The following is a 21883-nucleotide window of genomic DNA, read 5'->3' as shown; positions in this document are numbered from 1 at the left end:
ATGGACATTTATTTGCAGACATTCAAAATACAGGTAAAATACTTTTCTCTTCAAGAGAAAGAGACCTAAAGGTCTTTATTTGCAGTGAAGTCCTCAAACAGGTCAGATTAACCAGTGGTTTTGTGATACTGAACACCTTGACAATGGTGTGTGTAATTCTTGGGAAAAAAGCCAGATTGTTAAGAACTACTTGGATTTATGACCATGTTTGCCTGAGTATAGGAATATTTGGTTTCAAAGTTTCAAGGCCAATCAAACATTTCTCCTGGGATTTAGGAAATTTGCAAAAAATGTTTTCTTCTAGAGGTAGCTCCCCACTCCCACCCACTCCCCAGTGGATTAATACTCTTCTTTTTCAGAGACCTGTCAAATGCTAACATGAGGTAGATGACTTCTGCCAAAACTGAGGTAGAAATAAATCAAGCACTGCCGGAGTGGTGCCAAGTGCCCTGTGCCTCTAGCCCGTGGGGAACCAGAGAAAGCCTGGCTCTGATACTGTCACACGCAAGTACCAAGTTTGACTTTTATACAGCCCCAGACTGTTGGAAACTAAATAAGAGTGATGTTTTAATAAATACCCTAAATACTTTTTGGCACCCTTGGATTCTTTTTTTTTTTTTTTCTTAAACAGAAAAGCAAGTCCATAACTTTGGCATCTTTCACTATCTACCAGAACACAGTAATCTTAGATTCTTCCAAAGAGGAAGACAACACACATATATAGTGTTCTACAGTGTTCTGCTGCTCCAAGTCTGAAAGACTTTCCTCTGCAAATAATTAAGCTTTGGCTTAACTAGAATAAAATAGACGGAGCCAATCTCAAGCCATTTTCCTACAACTCTCCATCAACAAGTGCCTTATCTTGGCAACTTTTTTGGCCCAACACATAATTTAGATTCTGTCTATGGTACCCTTATGTTTCCCCAAATAAGTCAGACTTAAAAGGGCATCAACTGAGAAGTTATAGTGCACTTGGGGTACTTCCTGCCTGGGCCACAGGGCTCCAGCCAACTCACGTGCCGTCTGCCAGCTGCACTAGAGCACAGGTTCTGAGACAGCATTGCTTCTCTTGACCAAATTGATGTTGTTGTTTTTGTAAAAGATAACACTTTTGAAATGTTAAGTTGGTGTCAACCAAAAGTGGTTTTTACCTATGAGTTACTTAGATTCCTTTAGCCATCTCAATACCCAAATGTAAATATCCAAATCCAACTGTCAACTCCAAATGTAAACTGACATCCTCACCATTCCCCATCCACCCAGATCAGAACCATATGGGGATTACTGTATAAAAAGCACATCTACTGAATAGAAACATTCTAACCTCCTCCCTTGCAGCACCCAGGACCTTATCTTCTCATTATGTTGAAGACTCCTCTCTGATCCAATTCCTACCTGCCACAGCATCACTTCATAAATGGGCAGAAAATATGCATTTAAATACATGCATTTAACAGCCTCATGCTAAGAGCACCAAATGTTGCTTTTTTCATTTTTGATTTGGAGCATTCCACGTTATACAATAAACAAATACTCTCCAAAGTGCTTCTCACCAATCCCTGTGGATCAGGGATTAATTGTGGGCAGCCACGGGTGGCAAATGTTTTAGAACAAAAACTTTCCAAATTTCCTCAAATGCCAGTCATGCACCATTTTAGATGCAGGAAGGACACATACCACCCTAAAGAAGCACCACCATTTAGATACAGAGAGATCCTCTCAGACCTAAACCCTCACACTTCAGGGGATAACTCTGTATTTGTGCTAAGTCTGCAAACTGGTCACTCTATTAGTTAAGACTGGATGAAGCAGAAGGCCTTGCTTTGTAACTAAATCCACAGCAAAATGTTAAATAAGTAGAGTTTTAGTTACTGTTATTCACACCAAGAGAATTTTTCATTTATGTCACAAGATTTCCCCACAATTGTGAAAACTGAGCAGAAACAGAGCAAAGATGATCATGAAAATGAAGATGGAATAACCGAAGGTAGCGACTACTTGAAATAACTTCTCCCAGCCAAAAGCATGATCCAGGTTTCTGAGATTTTTAAGAAAAAGACTCATTCCCTTAATAAATATGTTTTTAGGCATTTAAAACCAGTCATCTTTGGTGTTTAACGGGTGATTTTGATTTGTTGGGTAGAATGACAGCTCTTTAAAGAAAAAAAAAAAAAGGTTGGTGGGGGAAAGGAAAATTAGCACCAAATTTCTCCAAAATAAAAAACAGAATGATGTTCGCCTAATAATTAAAGTCAAGAATCAGAATATAGGGGCAAAATAAATGGCAACTGGACAGGAATTGGTGAAGAATTCATAACTAAATTCTTCAATAAAAGAAAAAGGCGATTTTACCAAACAAGATTTGGTAAATCTTTTCCTCTCCACCCTGTAACATAGCAGCTGGGAGACAGCAGTTTGAAGCTGCTATCCAATTTTTGGATCCTTTATTGCATGCAGTTCTCCTTTTCCTCCTTTGTGAAGAGAGTCATTGCTCCCACCCCCACCCAACCACCCCATTTGGGTCACTCAGAAATACCTATAATTAAAGCAATGGGAAGAAGACAGGGTACCATGAAGTGGCAAATTAAAGGCCCAAAAGAGGTAGATGGGAGGAGCAATTTAATTGACTCTTCATATTCCCCTGTCCCTTCCCCCATCATCTACTTTTCTTTTAGGATAACAGGAGCAAAAAGCTCCATTTGGTTAATTTATTCTGTTCATTTAAAATGACATCACTTGCAACAGGTATAAGAACAGAAGGCCAGTCCTACCTTTAAGCCACTCGTCCCCGAGCGCATCTTCTCTCCCTGAGGAGTGGCACTCTGAAATTTGGTTCCTATTTCAGTATTTGGGGGAATGAAAAAGGTCATCTGGGAAACACAGTCTCAGCTACACCTGCTTTCCACTTAAAGACAGACAGCGCCCAGAAGCACAAGGTTTTGTACCCGAGTCTGGCTCACAACAAACCCTGTAAAGTGACAGAGATGCCACCCCATAGCTCTGCAGTGGCAGCCTGGCTTACACTTTCATTCTTTGGTACCAAGTCCGAGGGTTAAGAAACCGTATCACGTCCTACATTTCAGGTTGGGGTAATTTGGTTTACAAATCCTTTACATTCAAAGGCCTTAAGGGAAAAAATCCAGGTTAACCATGAGGTCTGGCAGCAGGACTCGGGGCAGACCATTCTGTACAAGTAGCCTGAGCAAAGGGTATGGGTGTGAGCTGTTTCCTTGAATACAAACATTCTATTTCCCTGAACTTCCAAAGCAGTGAAAAAATTGTGCTTTTAAAATAAAAGTTCATTCCTTTGCCTTCTCTTCTTAGGAAAAGAAACACTCAGCACTACAGAACAACATTCAGTCTCGGGTTGGGGATCAAACCACCTCCCCTCCCCTGCAGAGTCCCTGTGTTTGGGGGTGCCTTGCTTCTCTCCTGTGTGCTCTGCTGACTGACCCAGCACACATGCTCACATGCCAGTCCACATGTGAAAGAAAACCCTTTAAGAATGAGGTTACACATTTATTCCTCTTTCCACTTAAACTCTTGAACCAACAGCAAAACAAGAATATTTAACTTTTGAGAGAATACGCTTAATAAAAAAAATCCTGCACTATGCCTATTTTTTAGAAACCAAAGTGTAAAAAGACAAGGTTCTTTGGGAGGTGGTGTCATTCTCAGCTTTACGATCTTGGTGCATGGCGTCTGTAATACATACACACACATACACACATACTCCCTCCTTTAAAAAAAGAAGTAAAGATTACATACCCTAAAATATGAACAGTTCGCTTTTTTTGGCTAGTGAGCCACAGCCACATCTTCTAGAAATAAGGAAATATGCTGAACAGGATGCCAAACACTAAGGTCTAAAAGGACTAAAAGGAGAACATAGGACAGTTCTCTGTTGCAGCATTAAAAAAAAAAAAAATAAAAGATTTTCCAAAAAAGATTAAGATCACACAACACAATCTAACCCCACATAAACACCATATGCTCAAAACACAAATATTCTATAATTATGCATTTTAAATCCTATTTTACCATGTTGTTACAGTTTTTTTTTATATTTAGTAGTTTTAGTAGTTTTTTGTGTTTCCTTGGCTCAATCTACAGCATATACCCCCACCAAACATATCCAGTCCCCTCCCAGCCATACAGATGCTAGGCCTGTGCATATCATACCACTTAGAGGAGGGAAACTGAACGCCACTGAGTGAGGGTGGAAGGAGGGGAAGAGGGCCTGCTGGAGAAGCAAATGTAAAGATTTATGAGGTAGATAGAAATTATCATTTCACAGGCTCAATCCCTGCAGAGAAGGTAAGTACATTCATCTGTAAAAAAATAAAGATGAGGTAGGACTTAAGCAATGTTGTACTTTTCTTGTTCTCTTTAAAAAAAAAAAAGAAAAGAAAAAAAAAAAAAAAAGAAATTTCCCTGAGACTGCTTCTTCTTTGAAATTCAAAAACGGAGAGAGAGAGAGAGAGAGAGAGAGAGAGAGAGTGAGTGAGAGAGACGCACACACGCACACCCCAAACACAGAAGCCTAGAAAACGCGATTAGAAGATGAGGATTCGATTGTTGCCGAAGTCGACCACGACGATCATTCCATCTGGGCTGATGGCGATGCCTGAGGGGCGGTCCATCTGCCCAAAGCCGCTGCCCTGAGCACCGAACTTGCAGAGGAAGCTGCCGTTGGACTCAAACATCTGTACGCGGTGGTTCCTGGAATCGGCCACGATGATGCGCCCCTCCTGGTCCACGGCCACGCCCTGGGGTCGCAGGAACTGCCCGTTGCCGGTGCCCTCCGAGCCCAGGAAGCGCGCCGATTGGCAGTCGGGGTGAATGACGAGGAGGCGGTGGTTGTTGAAGTCGGTGACCACCAAGTGGCCCTCGTGGTTGAAGGCCACACCCCGTGGGGAGTCAAAGTGCTTCCAGAGAGCCCCCTCGAAGCCATACTTATTCAGGAAGACCCCGTCAGGTCCAAACAGCTGGATCCGGTGGTTCCGTGTGTCTGAGACCAGGATCTTGCCCTCGGAATTCACTGCCACATCCCAAGGGTAGTTGAACTGCCCGTTCTTGGTTCCTTTCTCACCAAACTTCAGGAGGAACTGGCCCTCGAAGGTGAAGATCTGGATGCGATGATTGTCCTTGTCAGCCACCACGATCCTGCGTGAGGCGTCGCAGGCCACCCCGGCCGGCCGGTCGAACTGCCCGGGCCGGGAGCCCAGGGTGCCGAATTTGTGGTGGAAGGCACCGCACGGTTTGAACACCTGGATACGGTTGTTGCTGCGGTCGGCCACAATGATGTAACCCTCCTTGTCTACACTCACGCCCCAGGGGCGGCAGAGCTTGCCATCACTGTCGCCCTCGCTGCCGAAGCTCAAGCCTGGCAGGCCAATGCCCACGTAGCTGCGACCTGACTTGACCAGCACCTTGAACGGGCTGTTCTCGATGTGCTGGTTGCACAGTGTGACCGATACCAGGTGCTCCCCCTCCAGCTGAGGCCGGTAGCTCACCACATAAGTCCCGTTCTGCTGATCGCTTACCTCTGCACCGAACAGGTTGCCATCGGGGCCCAGCACCACGGCAGACATCAGGTCACCCCCTGAGAGGCGGGGCTCACCATCGTGGTCATAGCCAATGACGGTAAAGGAGGCCACCTTACCCTGGAGCGCCCGCTTGAGGCCATCGCCAGTAGCCTTGGTGAGCGGTGCAAAGGCTCCACTGCTGACAAAGCCGAAGGACTTGATGGCAAGGTACAGGGCCTGGTCGGGAGGTGTGAACATGACCCGATCATCTTCCTGGGGCTGCAGGAGGCTCCGCACAGTCTTCAGCTCCTGCACCTGGGCCAACATCCGGTCTCGGGCCAGCAGGATGTCCAGCGCCCTGCCCTCCTCCAGGACCTGCTGGACAGCACTGATGGTACTCTCGAGCTTGTTGAGGTTTTGCCGCAGCTTCTCTACTTGCAGGTACAGAGACTTGGCTTTTACCTGGCGGATCTTCTCTACCTGGAGAGAAAGATGGAAGGAAGGAGAGGAGAGGAGAGGCTTACAACCAAGCTTGGAGAGAAACACCTAACCAGAATCTAATCATAAGGAAGCATCAGACAAACCCACACTGAGGGACAGTCTACAAAAGGCAACCACAGACTGCACTCTTCAAAAATGTCAAGATCAAAAAAGACAAAGAAAAGTTAAGGGACTGTTCCAGATCAAAGGACACTAAAGAGATCTGACAACTAAATGTAACCTGTGATCCTGGATTAGATCCTACACTGGGTGAAAAGAGCTATACAGAACACTACCAAACAAATGGAGAAATCTGACTATTGATGATTTAGGGGTAAAGGGACATCACGTCTCCAACTTAATCTCAAATCACATATATAACAAATAGAAGGGTGGGGAGAAGAGACAGAGAAAGAGAGAGAATATGAATGATAAAGCAAATGGGACAAAATGTTAACAACTGGTGAATCTGGGTCAAGGATATAGAGTTCCTTACATCATTCCTGCAACTTCTGTAAATTAGAAAGTAAATCAATAAAGGTTAAATCCAGCCATCCAACAAATGTTTGCTGAGCACCTACTGGAGGTAACTGGAACCAGAGGTACAGATGTGCCCAATACAAATACGGTGCCTGCATTTTAAAATGACAGATATTAAGCAAGCAAAGAAAGAAAAAAATAAGATAATTTCAGACAGTGCTCTGTAGAAAAAGGATGTGAAAAATAGTGACTAGGGAGGCCTGATTTAGACAAATGGTTGTCCAGGATGGTTTCTTTCCTGAGTTGAGAACTGAATGATCCAGATAAGCAAAAGGCTAGAAGGAGAGAGTTCAGGAAGGAGGAAACAGCACAAAGATCCTAAGGCTGACATTTGTTAGGCATTTCAAAAAAATGCTTCGAGTTTTAAGTAGGGAGTGACATGAGCAGATTCATGTTCCTAAATGGCCAGCTATGTGGAACACGGAAAAAGATGAGGGCGGAAGCAGAGACCAGAGCTCACCCAGGTGAAGGGTGACGGTCGCTTGCACAATGGTGGTGGCTATGAGGGTGGAGATAAAAGTGGGCAGATACTGGAGGCGGAACCAACAGGCCTTCTCTATGGACGGGATCACGAGGGCAGCCTTGCACCGAAAGCCCCAGAAAGACTGAATTTTGATTGTAGTTACAGAGAGCCTGACATCTCCTGAAAGAGGAGGCCCCGAGATACACGCACATGCACACAATGAGGGAGAGAAGTTGCGTGTGAAGAGCATTAGGGGAGTTGAGTTGGTAAGAGACCTAAATCCAGACAGCAATCCCTACTCCTCACTTCTGAATTTAAGAACAGGTTTTAGAAACCTTCAACTAAAAGCTGCTATGAACCACAACAAGCATTAGTTTCCTTTCTGATGAATGTAAGAATAGTATTTTGTTTGTTTTTAAATTGCCCTAGAATCTCAGGGTTACAGAGGAAAAAGCACAGAAGCCTGACAGAGAGGTAACAGTTGAGGTATGCAGGTGATCTTGTCAGAAATATTTAGGATGTCACAGTCACAAAGTTTGGAAAGGCTCCTGGCTGGCTAAGTGGAAACTGATGAAGAGTGGCTCTCAGTGGCAAGGTTGCTTCCTGTTACTCTAACGACACCGTTTCTGCAGCCCCAATGGCCCTGGTTCATCACTGCGTTAGGGAGAGAGAAAAAGGGTCCTACAAACAAAGATAGCCTAAACTCAGACATGGTTGCAAAGTGAAATCATTACAATGCAGAAACATTAACTCAGCCATCCAGGAACACAGGTAACTTTTCACACTAGAGCCTTTGATCCAGAATGGTGAGTGACCTAAGAGCAGATCCAGACTATGTCCCAGAAATACAGAAACCATCGAATGGAAATGGGTGAGACCCCATGAGCTGCCAATCACTGTTAGCATCGGGAATGTTACAAAAGTCAGACATTACACGGTGAAAGCTAACCCATATTGATAAAAACAATTTTTACTATCCCTTTATAATTTAAGGCCAAGAATAGTTCCATGCAGCTTAATGCCAACAATGGTCCATATGGCCAGACAAGAGAAATCAAACTAGCCAAGCCAGTACATCCAGATTCAAATCCTTATTATAGATGATTCACAACTGGCTGGGAAGAAAGAGCCATCTGTCAGGCATTCTGAAAATCTAGATGCCCAAATGTTCTGAATTAAAAGTTCTAGATGTGTGACCCAGGAAATTAAAAAGCCCCCTACCTCAAATTTGGGTTAGCCAGTTTTCGGCAACCACTTGGCCTGTATTATTTCCCAAGGAGCCCTCCAAATCTAAGTTACTATGATATATGTACATGATTCCAAACAGAAAAAATAAGTCCTGCGCCTGTGGTTCTCAAGCCACACTATTTGGGAATATGGAATTTTGTCTCACCAATGAATACAAAGTAGTATTCTCAATTCCTTGACATTAACTAAGTAAATGAAATTCCTCCAATTTTAAGTACTTTTCTCTCGGTGAAGTAAATGAACAAGTTTCTCAACTATTTCATGCCACTTTGCAGAGACAGCCATGGTTTCTGAGTGCTCTCCCAATCTGAAAGCCACAGAAAGACTACTTCAGAGTAAGAACCCACTGTTGCGAGGCATGGAATTTAAGTTGATTTTCCCTTGGGTGATAATGAATGATGTGATTTTCACCCATTCATGCTTTTTTGCCTGATAAAGCCACAGATTCAAGAGGTGTGGCTTGATACATAAAACTGGGTTACTGGGAAAATTAAGACAAGGTCCTTATACTCATGTATCTTAACGTCCAATATCTGGCGATGTGAAAAAAATAACACTGTATGACAAAGAAGGGTCCAGGCAGAAAAGCTTTGTTGGGGAAGAGCAGAAAAATCACTTATTAGTAAGAGAGGGAGAATTAGGGTTGAGGTTAACAGTAAAGAGATAAGATAAATGGGGATAAGGTGTGTTTAGGATGAACAAGGCTTGTTTTATAATAATCTGAGAATATGAGTTTTCGACTCTTCTTCCAATCATGCTTTTCCTAGAGTAAAAACCTGATTTCTATTCCTCCTGAAAGAGAACTCCCCTGAGAGGGGATGTGAGTCAGCCTTACAGGAGGGAGGGGAACTAAGGTGAGGTCTGGAGGACGCCCCCACCCCCCAACACACACACACAAAGGCCCTTTCATCAACAAATCCAGAAGAGCGAGTTTGTGGCAGAGTTCACTACAGAGCTCTCAGGTTGCAAGAAGCAGGCCCCCTTTCAGTAATAATTAACATTCGTGGGTGGCATAGGCGACTGGCAGACCATGGGGACATCCAAGTGTCTGAAAACCTGAAAGACTGTCAGGCTTACAAAGGTGTCCAAAAAATATGTGCTGGATTAAATCTGGGATTTGCATGCCCCCTCCCCCCGCCCATTCTTTTCTTCTGGTCGAAAGGCAAAACTGAGGAACTGAGCCATATTCCTTAAGAGGTCAGAAGAGGCTGAAAGCAACTAAATGGAAAATGCAATGCAAAATCCAAATTATCTTCTACAGGACATTTTAGGGCACAGTAATCAGTAAGAGAGCCACTTTTAGAAACTGAGACATTATCCCTGCCATCATATAGTTTGGAGATTAAAGCAAGCACGCATAAACACAAGCATGCCCTTTTTAATCAGCTATATAGTCTTATTCAAATAAAAGCTTTGGTTGTCCATCATTACATGTTTGTGTGTTCAAAGAATGTAATTATAGGCAAAAGAATTGGTGGGAAACTGGCCCATTCACAGACATACTCTCTTCTTCCTGAGTAGGGATGTTAAGATCAGAAAAGAAAAAGTTGGCATGGTGACTTATGCTTGGGTGAGGTGAGTAATCTTTCCAGCTGATTTTATCTAAACAGCACACCAGTGTGCTCACCACTCTTCTTTGCCCCAACAGGAAGAAAAGGGCACGCGTGCATTGCCCTTACAAGCGGAAAACCGGCTTTCCTCAAGGGATCAGGAAGTGAAACCAGCCAGGACACCAAAAATAAGGATGTTTCCTACCAGCTTGCCTTTCTAAACAACAGTTGTAATTGTACTCCCTTCTTTCTGTCTCCTTTTGAGCATGTGCAATAAAACTGGAGACTCTTTCCAGCCATGGGCATGGCCACTTCTGAAAAGACTTCTTGTTGTTTCACTGCACAGATAGCACCCACAGTTTTCCAGGGGCCTCTGCATCTTTTTGCCAACAGATTTTTGGACAAATACCAAGTGTTCTAAATTTAGAACCTGGGCCCAGGATCGGAAATTGGAACCCTTGGAGGGTTCTGCTGTGGCTCACGGATGTGCTGGCTAGCCCGGGGAAGCCTGGGTGCAGTGGCTGCGCGATCTCACCGTTACCTTCCACAGGAGCTCGCACTCTCGCTCCTCCAGGGCCTTCTTATGCCTTGCAGTCACAGCTTTGACCTCTGACTGTACCACCTTTGCCTTCATCTCCACCTGTTCTGCCACCGCCTGGGCCTGCTCGATGCTCAGCTGAAAAACCAAAAACAACCCGAGGCATTAGGAGGCTCTTCACTCCTCACGCAAAACATTTCAATCTGCCCTTTTCAGACCTGAAAAGCTAGCACCCTGGGCCCCCAGACCACTTGATACATTTCCCTGGAAAGAAAGAAGGCATTTAGGGAAAGACTGGCACCTGTTTGACATGTAACTGAAGGAGGTACTGGCAAGCTCTGAATTTCTTTGTATGAGAAATGGCACCTCCACAGTGAATGTCGAGACTATTAAAGATATACTTTGACATGGTGAAACCAGTGTAGCTGGGTCACAGCCGAAAACGGGGAATGAGGAGCTATGTGAAATGTACAACTCTGGGCACACAGGCAACTTGCCAGATTTTCAGACTCTATTCCCTGCCTGGGGAAACCCTGCAGGCTGAGCAAGTGAGGGTGTTCAACAGGTTGCCTGCTAGTGGTTATCTGTCACCTTGCTGTCAAGTCATTAGCAACACAGCTCATCCCAGTTACAACCAACGGAATGCCTGCTGGGAATATACTCTGATCCACCTAAGAAACCACACCCTGCGGTCAGAGACGGCCTTACTAGCCATCACATACCCTGCCCTCTACCACCACCACTAGTAAATTAACCAGTTTAATCGGATGTATTATTGTTCATAAAAAATTAATTCAAACAGAAGGGCTGGTGGTTTTCATTAATATTAAATGTTGTATCTTGAAAAGCCACAAGGATTTCTATGAGGTAACTGAGGTATTAAATCAAGGATTCCAAACTGACTGTTGATGGAGCAACAGGTTCTACAGAGGCTGATCCAACTCAGGCAGGGCCTAGGAAAGTATACGGATTAGGAGCTTACCTGGGGCTCAGGAACAAGCAGGGTGACTCAATCATTCCAGTTTGCCCTGCACCGAGGGTTTTATGGGACATGGGACTTTCAGGCCTAAAACTGGGACAGTCCTGGAAAAACCGGGATGGTTGGTCACCCTGCTGAAATCCTGCCCTCCTCCAACCTTGCTAAAGGGTAAAAATGTGAGGAAAACGCAAGGTGCCTGGCACAAGTAAAATGTTATTAATAGTTCTCAGCTATAAACACCTGGAATGAAAGTTCAGTCATACTTTCTCCTCATTCCATTTAGTTCCTGTCACACAAGAGACCAGCTTTAAACCAAGAGCCCCGACGTACAGAGCCATCCCGAGAGAATTCTGAGGGTGGCAAAAACTAGAAATTGGAACAAATTCTGCTGTCAGGGTGAAGAAATGCTGCTGATAAGAACATGAAACAAAAGGGAAGAAAAGGTGAGTTAGAGCCGAGAGACTAGCACTTCGTAACTTGCACACCGCTGGTGTCAAGTCAAAATCGGACTGAGGCAACCAAGCCTTCATAACACGACAAAATCAGAATGTGGAAATAGCAAGTCTACATTCCCACAGGGCAAGAACTGGCTGGAGAGATGACTGACCATTCCCTTTGCACAGGGAGTGGGTTTGCCCCCTACTCATCATTCCCTATTTTCTCTTATCCAGGCTCATTCCCTCATGTTTCCTGAGGGGTTGTATGTTTGAAACCCCTGTTCTATGATAAGAACTGTTTCTTCCATTTTCAAACAGGTAGAAAGAATGTGAAGTTCTTATTGTAATCTGAATTATCACTGAGCCTGCAAGGATATCATTCCGTGGGAGCAGAGTCACAAAAGCCTAGGGTGTGAAGGGCAAAATGGGTCTCCCTTCCAAAACATACACATGCCAATTAAGGCACTGCATTACAAGATGTGCATCCCGGGACCTGCTGAACTAGTTCCCATTCTCCTGAAGCAGGAGACTAGAGGCAAACTGGTTGGAGGAAATGGCAATGGATAAAAAGGGCTGAATAAATGTCTACAACAGAAATGCACACTCTGCAGCAAGAAAAGAGAATTGCCAACAGGCATAGGACTTGATAGAAAACTTCACCATCTTTTAAAAGTTAATAGAGAGATTCCATCAAACATTTAAAAGCTGAGTGTCTCAATCTGGGCAGGCGTATCAGTGAGAGCTAACTGACCAAGTGGTGGCCGGTCAGCGTAGAGAAGGTGTGGGAGGTGAAACCTGGGTCACAGAAAGAGGCCAGCTATCAATTAGCAATGTCTGCTACGGAGAACAGAAGTGGTACGATGATGACTGGTAAAAAGCACCTCGATAGTTGGAAGACAGTAATACAGAATGCAATCACCACCCTTAAATTCTTAGGCTATTGTATTAGATAAGGGGAACTACTGAAGTTCACTCTAAAATGTTATTTTTATCACATTTAACATCTTTGACAACAGGATATATCTTACAATTTGTCTGGACTTTTGTTATTTGTATATTTTTAAAAACGTCCATCTTATAATCAATGGCATCTCAAATGTGATGAAATGCAGTAAAGAATGAAAGCTGACCGCTAATCAAAACGAGAAGGTGTGGAGGACTAGCCAGGCTGCAACCTACTGAAAATCTTCTAACATCCCCAGCCTTGATGGATCACGTACAGGGGTCTGGTGGACATTGGGTTTGGAGGGCATCAGTCCGGACAGTTTGCTGTAGAGCTGAGAAGTTTTCTTAAGTCCTGGAAAGCCTGAGATGCCCCCTCTGCTTCCCAGTAGACGGACCTTCTCCTTCTGAGTGCTCCACTGCTGCATTTAAGAGCAGCAGAAGCAGCACAAGAATAGAACTTTGGGGGAGAATGGTGAAGTAGGGAGCGACAGGACCTGCCACTCCTCCAAAAGCTAGTGGACACGCAGAAACAGTCTGAAACAAATGCTCTGGGGCTCCAGAGGCCAGGGGAGCACTGTGCAGCAAACAGGGAAGAGGAGGACAAAGAGGGATATGGAAACCCTCCTCTCCCATTCCTGGGGAGGAGGGAGGCAGAGCTGAGCAGAGATCAAGGCTTTCGATTGAAGAATTTAGACCACTGGGTCCTGGCTCTGAACCACAGTTTTATTCTGTGCAGGGGGGGTGCATTGTTTCAACCCTGCCCCCAACAGGGGTGGAGCCAAAGGAAGTGCTGCAGGAAACAGCTTGCCAAAGAGTGCCATCTGCTGGACAGGCCAGGAAAGTACAGCTCCTGGGAGCTGGACAAAAAGGCTTTTGAGTGTCTTTCCTGACCCTCTCCCCAGGGCCCTTCAGAACTGGTCTGTGCCCCCTTTGTGGGTCCCTGGCCCTGTTTTGGCTGGGAAATACTAACCTGGAAAAGTCCTTTCTGGGGGTGACCCTCCTCCCAGAATTTGCCTTCTAGGCAAAAGCAGCTAGAGGGAAAAAAAAGAGGGGAGCAGGGGGGAGAGAGTTTAAGTGGGAAAAAACAAATAGAACAGATAAATGATAAATATTCCTGGAGAAGGAACAGAGAAAAGGAACCTTCTCCTGGGGGTGAAACAACTGCATAAACAGAGCAATCTTAAAAATTGTACTGCAAACCCAGGGCAAGAATCAGATGCAGAAGAGCTGAATAAATTTAATTAGTTAAAAATGGGCATTTCTAAAAGTCTAGAATAAGTTGAGTCTCAAGTCAAAGAAGAGCTTTAACACAAAGCCAATCAACAACAAAACCCCCAGGCAACAGAGACAAGTTGAGAAATAGGAAGATATGGCCCAAAGGGACAAATTAAAAAGTCAAAGGAGACACAGAATTTGGAACAATTAATCAAAGATATGCAAACAAATCTCCTAAATCAATTCAAAGAGATGAAAGAAAATATGTTTAAAGAGATAAGGAATGTTAAGAAGACAAAGGGTAAGCATAAAGAAGAAATGTGCAAATATGAAAAGAAACATGAAAGAATCAAGGCTGTTGCATATGGAGAGCAACTATTCCTGACCCTAGTTTATACATATTTCCAGGTGATCGTGTACATCATGAAATCCTCTAATCACATGAATGACCAAAATTATGTACTTTCAGGAAAAGAGTCAAAGTGAAAACAAATGTTCTAGAAAGCAGTAAAAATGAGTGATCCCAAAAGGGGGATGGTAAAATGAAACAGAATAAAGCTTCAGTGGCTGAGAGATTCCAAATGGAGTCGAGAGGTCACTCTGGTGGACATTCTTACGAACTATATAGATAACCGTTTTTAGGTTTTAATGAATTGGAATAGCTAGAAGTAAATACCTTAAACTACCAAACTCCAATCCAGTAGCCTTGACTCTTGAAGATGATTGTGTAACAATGTAGATTATGAGGGGTGACAGTGTGATTGTGAAAACCCTGTGGATCACACTCCCTTTATCCAGTGTATGAATGGATGAGTAGAAAAATGGGGACAAAAACTAAATGAAAAATAGGGTAGGATGGGGGGGGATGATTTGGCTGTTCTTTTTTACTTTTATTTTTTATTCTGATTCTGATTCTTTCTGGTATAAGGAAAATGTTCAAAAATAGATTGGGGTGATGAATGCACAACTACATGATGGTACTGTGAACAGTTGATTGTACACCATGGATGACTATATGGTATGTGAATATATCTCAATAAAACTGAACTTAATTAAAAAAAAAAAAGAGTGGTCCCTCTTAAAGCATCAATTTTCCTTGCTTTCTTTGTTGTGGGTGCCTCTACCCTCCCAAGATGTGAATACTCTTCACAGGATTAAACAGAATTAATATCTAGCAATCCCACTTCTTGGGATATACCCAGAGGATCTGAAGGCAGGGATGTGAACAGACATCTACACACCATTTTCACAGCGGCATTACTCACAATTGCCAAAAGACGGAAACAAGCCAAGTGTCCATCAACAGATGAATGGATACACAAAATGTGGTATATGCATATGATGGGATAATATTCAGCAGTAAGAAGGAATGAAGTCCTGAAGCACAAGACAGCATGGACAAACTTTGAGGACATTACGTTAAATGAAATAAGACAGATACAAAAGGACAAACAGCGTATGATCTCACTGATATATCAGAACTAATTATAATATGTAAACTCATAGACATAAAATATAGATTACAGGTTACTAGGATATATAGAATGAGGCTAAAGAATGGGGAGCAGTTGCTTAATATATGCAGAATGTTTAATTAGGCTGAACTTAAATGTTTGGAAATAGATAGAGGTGATGGTACCATGTTATTGTGAGAATAACAATACTGTTCTAGTTTGCTAATGCTGCCAGAATGCAAAACACCAGAGATGGATTGGCTTTTATAAAAGGGGTTTATTTGGTTACAAAATTACAGTCTTAAGGCCATAAAGTGTTCAAGGTAAGTCTCAACAATCGGGTACCTTCACTGCAGAATGGCCAATGGTGTCCAGAAAACCTCTGTTAGCTAGGAAGGCACGTGGCTGGTGTCTGCTCCAGAGTTTTGGTTTCAGAATGGCTTTCTCCCAGGACTGTCCTCTCTAGGCTGCAGTTCCTCAAAAATGTCACTCTTAGTTGCTCTTGGGTTGTTCGTCCTCTCTTAGCTTCTCCGGAGCAAGAGTCTGCTTTCGACGGCCATCTTCAAACTGTCATCTGCAGCTACTCTCTCAGCTTCTGTGCATTCTTCAAAGTGTCTCTCTTGGCTGTAGCAAGCTCGCTCTTTCCGTCTGCGCTTATATAGTGCTCCAGTAAACTAATCAAGGCCCACGCTGAATGAGCGGGGCCACACCTCCATGGAACTCATCCAATCAGTTATCTGATCAACAGTAATATGTCTGCCCACAAAAGACTGCGTTAAAGATAATGGCGTTTTGGGGGACATAATACATTCAAATTGGCACAAATACTAAAAGGTGTGTTAATGTGGAAGAAGGGGAAGTTCAGAGTTATGTATGTTACCAGAAGGAAAGTTGGAGGTTAGAACATGGGAATGTATAACACAGCGAATCTTGGGGCGGACAATGTCTGTGATTAACTGTACAAATATAAAAAAGTTCTTTCATGAAACTAGAACAAATGCATGACACTATTACAAGAGGGGTATATGGGGGGAACCTCCCTATTGCAAACTATGAATTATAGTTAAGAGTAATATTTTAATATTCTTTCATCAGTAGTAACAATGTACCACATCAACACTATGGGTCAATAATAGCAGAGAATAAGGGGTATGGGAGGATTTGGGTTTTCCTTTATTTTTTCTGGAGTAATGAAAATGTTCTAAAATTGATCATGGGATATATGCACAACTATGCGATGATACTGTGAGCCGCTGATTGTGTACTTCAGATGGATTGTATGCTGTGTGACTATATCTCAACAAAATTGCATTTTAAAAAAGAATTAACATAAGGATTTGTCTGGGTGTCTCTTCTAGAACTAAGACTCAAATAAACACAAATCGTGAGCCTCTCAAGTCCAAACTTAGGAACCCAGATTCACAGTCAACTGTATATCTGCAGTTAAAATTTAACAGTGGATAAAAACCAGTTATTCAAGAGTGAAACGGACCTTTTATATGTATGCTCTCCCCATCTAGAAATGATGTACTGGAAACTTAAACAAGCACACAAACCAATCTTGAAAATAAGTGGATGAGGATATCAGGACTGGAGGCAAAGTGTCCAAGGCAAGATCACCCAACTAGGGAGGGAAATTCAGACTGCATGCTGTAGAGGGCAGCTCATTTGTTCTAAGAGGAATAAGTATGAATCTCAAGCCTCTGGCACCAACACACAAGCAGAAACATGATCAGTGGTACAATCTGGGGTCCACAAGTGACTGGAGAAAGGCAAAAACACCTCTGCTGTGTCTCATGGGAGAATATACTATTTCCAAGCATGGAGGGAAAATGAACAGACAAGTGTTCCTGGCTGAAGAACAGGAATAGAGTTCCTGAAAACACCTCTTATAAACAAAAGCTGGTAAATGGAAATTGAAACATACAATCCCCAAGTAGTCCAGATCTGCTATAAAATGTCACTGATACTCATTTAAGGGTGGTCTGCAGTTTATAGGGACTTAAATCCACCTGCAGATTTGGTCTGGCCAGTATCCTTTACTTTTGGGGTGTGTTCTTGCTCCATTCATTTGGTCCAAAGGAGGCTATTAATGAGACTGTCCCCCTACCCCCACCCCCCAGCCTCCAGCCACTATGTTCAAAGAATGGAAATGAAGGAAGCCAGGCCAATCTACAGCTTTTCCCTAGGATTTTACAGGTGGATGTTGCAATCTTCTCTACCAATCCCCTCCCCTTCTTAAAAAAAAAAAAAAAAAAAAAAGGAAAAAAAAATGAAAACTCTTTCCTTGAGGATGGCTTGCTCAAGAAATTTCCATTTATGCTTACCTTTTTCTCCACTGCTTGGACTTAGCCCATGTTTAGTAGCAAGAATGAGGTTACCATGGAGAGAGGGGCTGAGCTAAGTGGCCGCGAGGGTACAGGCACCATGATCTGAGTCCCGGATACCTGAAGCCTGATCCATCCATATTCTACCTGGTTATCTGACACTATTCATTCCCATTCAGTTGCTTGTAACCAAGCGTACTAATTAGGACGGCACAGGAAAATTTTTAATTAGGTCATGTTGTATTAAAGTTCTTCAATCCTGATTTCTTTATTGAACATGTTTATAAGTTTGGGTATGTGCATACACACTCTGAAACACAACCTTAAGTTCTGCTGCAATTCCTCTATACTCACTAGCAGTGACCTTTAGCAGGTTGCTTAATCTCTTTGTTTTCTCTCAGCAAAATGAAAAGAATGACATCCACACCCCAAAGGATTGCTGTGTACACACAAAGCACCTATTTCAGTGCCTGGGGCAACTGATGAAAAGGGAAGATTGGGGCTTATGGTGAATCAAATCTGGAATCTTGAGCAAAGGAACTAAAGTTTGTTCTTCCATTTGCACATCTGTAACAGGAAGAAAATGTTTCGATTATCAACTTCCTCAGATAGTTATGTCAGCTCACAAGAGAGAATACGCGTTCTCTGCATTCATGATGGAAAATTTTCCAGCTAATAAAATTGGGTGTCTATGGCTTATCTGATCTTATCAAAGTGATCAAACAAAAACAGAAGTCGGGGGGCTAATGTAGTCCAGAAAATTTAGATTCACTTACAATTTTATTTATAAGATTTAAAATAATTATAATAAGTCATTAAGCTCATTTCTCATTTGTGTGTAAAGAGGTGCAATATCTATTTCTCTTGTTTTCATAAGAAAAGTGCCAAATAACATTTACTTTTATAGCTGAAGAGGACAACTTATAAACATGTTCAATAAAGAAAAACAGGAAGAGAGAGGGCAAAAACATCTGGTTGTCTACAACATCCATTTTTCCTCTAAAGGTACTGCAGACTGCTATAAATAATATCAGATGAAAAGAAAGAGTAGCTCGATTTTATTCAAAGATCAGATAAAACCTCCCTTGCAGCTAGTATGGTCACGAGACCAAGTTTTGCTCAATGAGATGGTAAGCAGTAGTGTTATATCAGACTTCTGACAAATTTCTTAAAAAGATGGGAACGTGCCCTTCTTTCTCAGAACTGCCCACAACATAGACATGATGGCTGGAGCTCCAGAGGCCATTCTGGGCCATGATTGTTAAGAATAGTGGGGTAGAAGTAGAACCTAGACTCCTGGATGATTGTCAGTATCTCCAAATATTCCCCCCCCCCCACAGGAAAGATTAAAATCTTAAGTGTCTAAGACACCCCTCTGGGGGTATAGAGAGGGTCTCTGTTGTTCATCGCTAAATGCAATTCCTAACCGATTAAAAAAAACATCTAATCTATAACAGAAAGCAAATCAGTTGTTGCTCGGGGACATGGGAGTGCAGAGGAAGAGATCATCACATACACACAAGGAAACTTGGAAGGCAAAAAGATATGTTCATGAGATTGATGGTGGTGATGGTTGCATGGATGTAATACATTGGTTAAACTTATGTATGCAGTTTTTACTGTGTATCAGTTTTACCTCAATTAAAGTTGAAAATTTTTTTGCCTTAGTCCCACCAGAGAACACTTAATATTTTGGTCTACTTCCTCCCAGAGTTCTTTTATAAACAGAAGAGACTACAAAATCCTAATTCCCAAGGTTGAACATTCGTAATGGTACAATGAGTACCCCTGTGCCCAAACCTCTTTCCTGGAAGGCAGACAACTGCCTCTGGAAGATCCCCAAAGCAGGAACGACAAGTTACTGCCAACTTTAAAGCTCTGGATATTTCTCAAAGCTCATTTTCCCAAGTATGCATGATGTCCACATCCAGTTAATTACGCAACGATTTAAAAAGTCATTTAAATTAGATTACTGCTCAGGCTGAATATATTTCCATAAATTTATATAAGGCAGTTTATTTTCTCTTTGTAAGGCATGTGTTCATTTTTGTCATTCCTTCCTCTTACCTGGCAGTGTCTTCCTGTTTTACCCATTTTTATGATTTTTACTAATTATTTGTCAAAATTTTCTAGGTTTTTTTTCCCTTTTAATTTTACCAGTTTCTCACATGTCTAAGTTTCTATCACGTTTTACGTTAAGAGCACTTTCATGCCTTTAGGCATTTAAAATAAATCCACTTTTACTTTCTTCTTTTTAAAAATACTTTTATAACCTTTAAGCCAGCCAGGCTTGTTCTGGTGGTTGTTATGATTATTTAAATATATTCTTTATCACCCTTTATTTGGTTTGATGTCTTCTTACTTCTGTTATTTAAATATATTCTTTATCACCCTTTATTTGGTTTGATGTCTTCTTACTTCTGTTACAGTATTAGCAAAATAAAGCCTATTTCTGGGATAGCTATTCTGTTTCTTGTATATGACAATCTGCTAGTAGGAATAAGCAGCTTTTAGAGCCTAAATAACTTATTTAATCCATTAATACTATACTAAGAGCAAGTAAACAAACCCAGGACGATTTCTTGGAAGACCAGAGACTTCAAATGAAATTTGTTACTTAAACATTCCCTGTAAAATAAATCAGAATCTCTTCTTAATCTGTGGCCAGAATTACTCTGTGTTCTGGTTTAAGTGGATTAAGTGATTTTCTTTAAAAAATTAAATGAGGACCCACATTATATATATATTATCAGAAATTCCACCACTCCAGAAAATTGCATGTCAATAGAGTGCATTCATTCTTTCTCCATGTTTCACATTAAGAACATGGTTATTGTAAACATGTGTTGTACTCTTTACTATAAATGCTATTAAAATAGCACAAAAATTATGTGGTTGGGCTACTTCATGACATTTTGACCAACCGCATGGAAGAATCAAGGACGTGAAATCACTGCTCCCTGAAATCAGTGGCATTTCAAGGCCACTTCTTTACCCTGTGGGAGGCACATCTCAACAATTCAGGGGTCGTACCTGCTTTCCACTGCTCAGTGACCAACAAATGAGAAAACATTTGTACATCCATATACAAATTTAAATATCTCTCACAAACAAGCAAAAGCACACCCTACCCTGAGCTTCAGTGGCTATTTTTCCGAAGCCTTTTACATGTACCTTCTGAAATGATTTCTGGATTAGATGCTCCCTACATCTAATAGACTACACTCTACATACAAGTCAGAGCCCTCCAAAGCCCTCAAAACAGTGCACTCCCACACAGCAGAGGCTCAGTTAAATATTTGCTGAGCACATGTTGACCCCAGTATCTTATTACCAATCTAGGGGACCCATGGGCTGTTACCTCTCCATTCTCAAGCAATCTGTTTCAATGACACACAACTAACTGATGTGTCCTAACTTGTACCCACAACCCCATGCACAAAACACTTGTTCATGCTGAAAACTGTGACACACCAGTCTTCTGACCTTGCTGAACAGAACTTGTTTCTTTGGCTTACTGAGGAAATAAACTGGCTTTCCAGCAAATGGTTTACTGAGCAAAACTAGCTTTTGCTTGTTTTTGTCCTCAACCTTTACCCTGATTTCCCCTCCCTACCCCAAAGGCTTGTGTTGGCATCCCAGGGCTAACAGGGAGTGAAAGAGGGCTGTGTTTCCACCAACGGACAGGGACTTTTTCTTACCATATCCCTACTCTACTCAAAGAGTAGGAGCTGGGCTCCCGATGTTTGTATTTTAGGAATAGTCACGCCACTGAGGATCTGACAAGAGCCTTCAGACAGACACAGGTGTCCAGTACCCCCAATCTCCCAATCACTGACTGAATGCAGGTTTTAAAGAATTATAACCCAGAGCCCAGAATGTATACTGAGCACACATGCACACTTGTGGTTTCATGAGGACTTTGTAGGAAGTCAGTTCAGAATCTGCAGTTACTACTTACCAGGTGTGCCTGGGTGTAGCCAGACACCCTGTGAAAACACTGAGTCTCCCATCTCACCTAAATACCCGTCTGCCAAGTGCCCCCGCGCAAGGGACCTGAAGATCCAGTGTTCAGGTTAGTTCCAGACATAGTAGTAGTATCAGCAAATAATGTGAATTCCACTCCTTGGGCCCATGCCTAGCTTTTCTTTTCACTACTCACCAAGCAGATTCTCAGCA

The 21883-nt window shown here is 42.4% G+C and overlaps 1 protein-coding gene across 1 annotated transcript in view; it reads right to left on the bottom strand.

Annotated features, from left to right (window-relative positions):
* Nucleotides 1-4556: 4556 nt before the first annotated feature.
* TRIM71 (tripartite motif containing 71) overlaps nucleotides 4557-21883 on the bottom strand; it is a 66202-nt gene continuing 48875 nt past the window's right edge. The window contains exons 3-4 of the mRNA XM_037828554.1: nucleotides 10351-10485; nucleotides 4557-6008 (exon numbers count right to left, since the gene is read on the bottom strand). Of these exons, the coding sequence (XP_037684482.1) occupies nucleotides 4557-6008; nucleotides 10351-10485 (1587 nt within the window). The remainder of the gene's footprint in view (nucleotides 6009-10350; nucleotides 10486-21883) is intronic.

Source organism: Choloepus didactylus, chromosome 1 (genome assembly GCF_015220235.1).
Source record: "Choloepus didactylus isolate mChoDid1 chromosome 1, mChoDid1.pri, whole genome shotgun sequence".
Taxonomy (NCBI): Eukaryota; Metazoa; Chordata; class Mammalia; order Pilosa; family Megalonychidae; genus Choloepus; species Choloepus didactylus.
The sequence above is the reverse complement of the archived record's forward strand: the minus strand, read 5'-3'. Positions and strand labels throughout refer to the sequence as shown.